This window comes from Olea europaea, unplaced genomic scaffold (genome assembly GCF_002742605.1).
Source record: "Olea europaea var. sylvestris unplaced genomic scaffold, O_europaea_v1 scaffold1075, whole genome shotgun sequence".
NCBI lineage: Eukaryota > Viridiplantae > Streptophyta > Magnoliopsida > Lamiales > Oleaceae > Olea > Olea europaea.
In genome coordinates this window covers 208,996-216,071 of record NW_019228104.1, presented here as the reverse complement: position 1 = coordinate 216,071, position 7,076 = coordinate 208,996, and the positions used below count along the sequence as shown (strand labels likewise).

The following is a 7,076-nucleotide window of genomic DNA, read 5'->3' as shown; positions in this document are numbered from 1 at the left end:
CTTCATGAGAGGATTTTTTGGTGGCGATAATTTGTATCTATCAAATAAATTGATCGTTGGCTAGCTATATTTGATAAGATACTAAGTCACATGTGATGATAGATCTAGACGTATAAGTCATAGACATAATACCATTAAGCAGTTGATCTCAATGGTGTAAACTCGTGGTACCTTTAAAAGAGATTTACTAAGAGAGATCAAGAAGACTACATATCGAAGGGAATGAGATTGAAGCCTATTACGTTAGAGTTCTTGTAACGGTAACCTTACCTTGTTGACTGGAGATCCCAAGATCTTGGTTCAAAGGGACAACTAAGTTATGAAGATTCTGCGAAACACTTAGGAAAATAGCTTCCTAACTCATTCCTATAATATTAAAGTACTTTTTGCAGAGTTGTAAGATGTTAAGATAATATTTTAATGATTCTTATATCTTGATTAAGTCAAGTGGAGTAGGGCAGAATACTCTTAATAGGAGGTCAACTATGTGAGTGTGAAGTGTGGCAGCTTCAATGAGAATTATTCAAGGTTTAAATTCTCTAAACACTCGCAGAACCAAGAAAGGTTCGAGGCCAAAATGAACCAAGTCATGAGAACCATGAACGGTTTAGGGAAAACATTGTGTGAGTATCGTTGTCTTGACTTACACTAAAAGCTGAATGGTTCAAGACATCACGTTCACCAATTAGTCGAGTAAGTCCGATGGTATTTCACTAAAGAAGTTCAAGGCCAGAAGCTACCTTCCCTGATGCAGTGTTTTTTTGCACCATCTCTACATTGTATCATATCATTTCATTTGCATATGCGTACCCAATTTCCATTCATGTGGGAGATTGTAGGAATTGGTTCAAATAATTAACCAAAAATTAGAAAATGAAAAGGTGTGTAAAAGTGGAAAATGAAAAAGTATGACTATGTGTCAATTTCGACCAAATATTCGGACTTGATCCGATGGTCAAATTACAAAAGTAATAGACCAACTTATTCTACTCGTCGAGTAGATCGTCATGGTATATTTGAAATCTCGAAACCAATTCCGAATGAATGAGAAATTGCGGACCAAAGTTGGAAGAAATGAAGTGTTGCAACTTTTCGAAAGGATTCAGGTTTTGGCCAAGTGTTGCAACTTTTCGAAAGGGTGCATGTTTTGGCCCACACTATTTCATTTGCATCATTTCTACATCTATAAATAGGACCCTATAGACATTGTTTTGGGTGCACCAATTGCATTGAGCATACATTCTCCTCTTGCAATTCTCTCCTTTTTAATTCCATAGCATTTTCATGCATTTCCTTGGTAGAGAGGGAATTCCGTTCGAGTTCGTTGGTCGAAGTCATTTGGAGTGCTCCTATAGCTTGACGTGGTCGTTTTATCTTGGGAGATGATTGTAAAAAAACCGTTAACACCGATGCAGGGCAAATTCATCTTAAGGACGAAGTGCCAAACACTTGCATCGACCAAAAATTCATCACTTGCATTTTTCTTCCTTCATTTTCTGATTTCTCTTAATTATGATTTGATTTCAGAAACTAATTAACATTATTTACATGTTTGTTCTGCGAGGTTTGATTCAAAAGAATAACTTGCTTTCGTTTAAGAATCGAAAAAGATGAATCCATATTCATGCATTCGAATTCAGTAACTATTATTGTTTTACTTCTCAAATTCTATTTTGGTAAGTCAAAATTATGTTTAGATTTCACGCAAATAAACGTATATATCACCATTATCGTTTTTCAATAATGTCTGTTTTTTTTCTTTGAAATTTTGATATAATATAGAGTATTCTCTCTTGAACGTGTATAAACAATTTAAACACGCATCTCCTTGGTTTTTAGTTTATACAATATTTTGAATCATTTTAGATATTTTTATCAACTACGCAAAGTCTAGTTTTTTGTCTATATTTTCTTGGAGTCTATTTTAATAAAATAGCACTATACTTATTTTGCATGATTCAATGATCATATTTGTTAAAATAAATTTAGTTGGTAACAAATTTCATTTTATTAAAAAGATTGACTAGTTAGGAAAAAAAAAAATCATTTTTCATGTTTTGTCTTGTTAATTTTATTGAATGCTTTATTATATTTTGCCAGGTATGAGGATGGTTACTGCCAGGTAGTGAACAATACGTGTAATGTATTTAATTTGTTGAACTGTTTTCTTACATCCAAACACGAAAAAATTCAAAGTTTTCCCCCTTTTTTCCTTGAAGAAATTGTATTTGGGGAGTTTTAGTTTTATACTTGGTTCAATATTTGGTCTCGTTTTATTTTTCTTAACGTTTTAATTCTCGGCGTTCACTTTTCTCCTATTCCTTAATCGCTAGAGTCGAGTTCTGTGCGAAATTGTGGTTAATAATTCGTGTGTCTTGTTAGTGACACGACTCTAGATAGTAAAATTTGGGAGTGAAATTCTGAGTCTAGAAAATCAGGAAAATTAAATGAAAACTCTAATGCTAGTTTTAAGTATCGAGCAAAAAGGGTAAATGCAACTCGCCCTATTTTCCAAAAAAATTGTTCTTTAGAAATATTTTACATGGAAATAAAAGGAGTAGATAGGGGAAACATTAGGTCAGACTATCCTTTATGATAAGATTTAAGTGTCCTTGGCAATGGCTCCGTGAATATGATGTTGATAAGATCTAGTTCTCTTGGCCCCGTTTGTCTGTTTCTCTCATTTCATACCAAGTCATTCCTCATTTAACATTTATTCGGACAATCTAATCGTTGATTATTAAAAACTTTAATTCTATATTTATTAAAAACAATAAAATCACGGAAAGAAAATAGACACAAGAACACGTAAAAATTTATAAAGGTTCGCCTCAAGATATATATAGAGGTTGATCTTCATACTAGCTCTGCACAACGACAATAATTAAACTTCACAATTTAATACTAATTAACCAGAAACTCCAAGTTTGAAACACAATCTTCAATATATAAAATATTATTGATTTGTAAATGAATGTGGTTTTTTAGAGGCGTAAACTTGGTTGAATTGGGTCGAGCGGACAAAAATGTCTCTAGTTTTAGCAGTTTATCCACTTTATACCTCTAGTATTTGGAGTCATATTTTTACTTAAAATATCAGCAATTATAAATGAATAAAGTGATATATTGCGTGAGTAGAAGAAATAAATATTGGAACACAAAGTCAATAAGTACTTTATATATGCTGCGTAGTAATTAATTAGGCTCAGAAAAAATTCATGCTCTTCTTTATGAATTTCAACTACCTAAAGCGTTAGGGCCCTTCATTTAGTACTGGTATGATACTTCCTGCAATATTTAAATGAAGCTTCTTCCCAATGTATTTCACATAGACAAACACTGAACAAACTTCAATGTTAGCTTCCATGGCGAAATATCAGTTGTTAATTGCTCTCTTCTTCACTGTGGCTCTTGCAAAGATTGAGCTCTCCACTAGCCATGTCCTCAAGGGATCAGTCACTTGCCTGGATTGTAATACCCACTATGATCTCTCAGGTACTTTTTAGCCTGAATTCAATTTTTATTTTTTTAAATCTGATATGTATAGTAGAATCTTGAATATTCTAAGACTTTATTTCTACGCTCACTTTATCCAAAAGCTTTATTGGAGGGTGATACGTTTATTTGTTTAAATCTTTAGTTGAGCTTAAGATCGACATTTTTAATTATTGTACTCAACAGTAAGTGAAAGTTGCTTTTAAACACCAAATATTCTGTTAATGTGCTTCACAAGGATAGGTCAAGCTAGGGTTGTAAGCAAAAATTGTAAAATCGAACTGAAATCGTATTTTTGAAACCGTCGGTTTGGTGCCACGTGGACCCGGTCAACGAAATGGTTTTGAACCAAACCAAACCGGTCAAAATGGTTTGGTTTAGGTTTGAGAATTTTAATTGTGGTTTAAAATCAAATCGGACCGACAAAAAATATATAAAAATAAAAAAAATGAAAAAAATAAATTTTTTTGAAAATTCATCCAAATATATAAAATTCAATAGTTTTGTCATTTGTAGGTATTTTTGTCAATTTCTAATTTTCTAATACATGTATATTATTATTACCTAATAATCCTAATTTATATCTAATAATCTCAAAACTAACATAATCTATCAAAAGTCATTTTCCTCTTCAAAATTCAGATGAACTCCAGCCAACACCCGACAAAGTCTTGAGCCACCAACACCACACATACTTTTTCTTCAGATTTTTTACGCCTCTTCAAAGTTGAATTATAGTCCATTACACCAAATCAGAGACATAGATTATAAGCCTTCGGTGATAATATTTACTACAAATAAAGTTTCAAATCAATAATTTTTTTGAGCAAATTGAGGTAAGAATTTGAAATTAAATGCATTTCATAACAACATACAAATGTAAGCTTGTGTAATTGTTATGTTTAGATATTATAAATAACTGTTTTATTATTGTGATTGATTATTCTCTTTGTCTAATCAATAACATTTTTTCAAATATGATGTTCACGAGGTCTTGTTGGATTGATGTTTTTTAGGTTTTATATCTCGTTTAATAGACTTGTATTGTAACATTATCACAACATCATTAGCCTAAAAAATGTGAACAAAAATGGAAAAAAAAAACTATATTTTAGTTTATTGTGGTTTCATTTTGATTTAGTAAATATTTAAAGTTATAGTAGATATATTTAGCCCTTGTTCGACCTATATTTTTCATGTTATCATAATGAGAAAATTGATTGTTGAAAAGGAGGCTGGGTCCCACGCATGAAACAACAGGTCAACAAATATGGTCTAAATTTTCATTTTTTTTGGTCCCAAAAATTTAGTTGAAACAAGGCTTAGATTGTTTTAGATTTATTGTTAGTAGAATATAAATTTATATTGAATTCAATGTATTAATGTCATAAAAGTAGACAGAGAAAAAAATATACGACGAAATCGACGGTTTTAAACCGGACCAAATCGTTAGGTTTAGGTTTGAGTTTTTTTCAAACCGTTCAAAATGGTTTGGTTTAGGTTTGAGTTTTTCTCAAACCGGTTTAAACGGTTTGATTTGAAAATTTGTCAAAAATCGGTAAAATCGGACTGCTTACACCCCTAAGTCAAGCTTTAAATTCCTATGTTTGGCCAAGCTGTAAGTTGCTATGTTTGGTCTTTTTATACTCTAGATTGAACTAGTTTTTATTGGGTCAAGGTCTCAAGTAAAAAGTTGAGCAACTAGATTAATGTACTTTTAAGTAAATTTTTTAAATGAGCACGGCTCGCTGACAGACAGACAGGAAGTTAGGACTGGATACTGCACATTTTACTTTAGGTGGAAATCTTGAAATGGGGAAGAGTAAGAAGCAAACAGTTGTCGCATTGTCGAATGCAGAAGACGAGTACAGAGTAATGACCAGAATTACGATCTTTAGCTCTGAAACTGAACCATTTCCTTGTATCTCAAAAAAACTTCCAAAATATATATAAGAAGCAGATCATAATAGAGAAAAGCTTGCGTCCATTGTATTGCCACGTCACGTAACCGATGACTGCCCCATACATTCTCTATTTTACTTTATTTTCTTTCTTTCTGTTTCAGGCATTCAGGTGCTGGTGAAATGTGCCAATGTGAAAAAATTGGCTGCAGCATACACGGAAGAAGATGGCACTTTTGAGATCAAACTTCCCTCAGGCTCCTCAGCTTCACCCAACTGTTTGGCCAAGATCATGGGAGGTCCACACCAGCTTTACACTCCAAGAAAAAATTCTGTGTCCACAATTGATAAAGCAGATGGATCTGGCTACTACACTATACACAAATCTCTCAACTTCTACAAATCATGCCCATTGGCCTTAAAGGACCAGGGAAAATGTGTAGCAACCGCAAATGAGGATTTTGGTGCATCCAAAACAGTGGATTTGCCTCTGCCTAGTGAATGGGGATTTGCACCAACTAGCTATTATTTTCCTTTTCTTCCTATAATAGGGATTCCTTAATTAATGAGTTATATTTAATAAGCTGTTTGTTGTATCGAGAACTGCACTGTTAAGTACAGGCAATCAAGACTGGAAGGTCACTATCAATATATATAAATCTATATATATATATATATATATATATGGGTAGACAGACTGCTTTGTGTGGATAGAATGTATTAAGCTATAAATAAAGTGTTTTGCCATCTAGCTAGCTAGATATTATCATATCTTTGATTAATTTTTTCTCCTGCTCATTTTTCTTGATATTTTATCATCCTAGGCAAGATTTGTCACTAAGGATATGTTTTATAGACTAATTTTTTCCATGAAAAATGGAAAATAAATTCCAACTTTCACTTTTGACCTGTTTGATTGACAAAATTTTATAGAGAATTGATTTTCCCACTTTGACCGTCACGTCAATATTTTCTTGCTTTTCATGACGTTTCAATTCCCACTACCAAAATGGTGGGAATTGATTTTTCATGTTTTCTTTTTTAATTATTTTATTTTACTTTTTTTGTTGCAATTGAAACAAATTTTAAGAATAATTGTAAAAGAGGATATCCCATAAATTGACAATTTTCATGTAAAATAAAACCAAACGAACGCTAAAAGATAGATGATTTTTGAATATTTTTGGTTTTCTTGGAATTTTTTTTTTTTTTTTGCAATGGAAACAACTTCGTGGAACAATTGTAAAATATGATATCTCTTAAATTGACAATTTTCAATACAAAAAGACACTTATTTCAATATTTTTTAAGTGAAAATTATACCAATCAAACACAATAATTGACAATTCTCAATAAAATAATTTTTAGGCAATTCAATTTTTTGAAATTTGTTTTCTTTCCACTCAAATTTCATATTTACAATCAAACGGACTTTAATGTTTTGAATTGCAGTCTTTGTACTGCTGTCTCTAATAACTTGGACTAAAAGGATAAAACCCCCTCTCCGGGCTTGGGGACAAGGGTGAAAGCAGGGGCGCCATGTTGGAGAGGTGCCTGTCAGGGCAGACACCCCTCCAATAGCGTCCTTGTTTTCACCTCTGTCCCCAAGCTGGGGCAGGGTGCACGCTCCGGACTAAAATTACTACTATCTGTCCAATCCATTATGTGGAAATTACATTA

General features: G+C 32.5%; 1 protein-coding gene across 1 annotated transcript; it reads left to right on the top strand.

Annotated features, from left to right (window-relative positions):
• The first annotated feature begins 3,297 nt into the window (after positions 1 to 3,297).
• On the top strand, positions 3,298 to 6,167 carry LOC111373140. The gene is made up of 2 exons (XM_022995620.1): positions 3,298 to 3,495; positions 5,561 to 6,167. Exons 1-2 carry the CDS (start codon positions 3,354 to 3,356, stop codon positions 5,956 to 5,958), a joined length of 540 nt encoding a protein of 179 aa, XP_022851388.1. The 5' UTR covers positions 3,298 to 3,353; the 3' UTR covers positions 5,959 to 6,167.
• Positions 6,168 to 7,076: the final 909 nt, after the last annotated feature.

Bases quoted from the DNA above. Each gene is read 5' to 3' on its own strand.
- LOC111373140 (XM_022995620.1), top strand. From the start codon at position 3,354: ATGTTAGCTTCCATGGCGAAATATCAGTTGTTAATTGCTCTCTTCTTC. The intron at 3,496-5,560 runs GTACTTTTTAGC...TTTCTGTTTCAG, and splicing joins TACCCACTATGATCTCTCAG to GCATTCAGGTGCTGGTGAAA.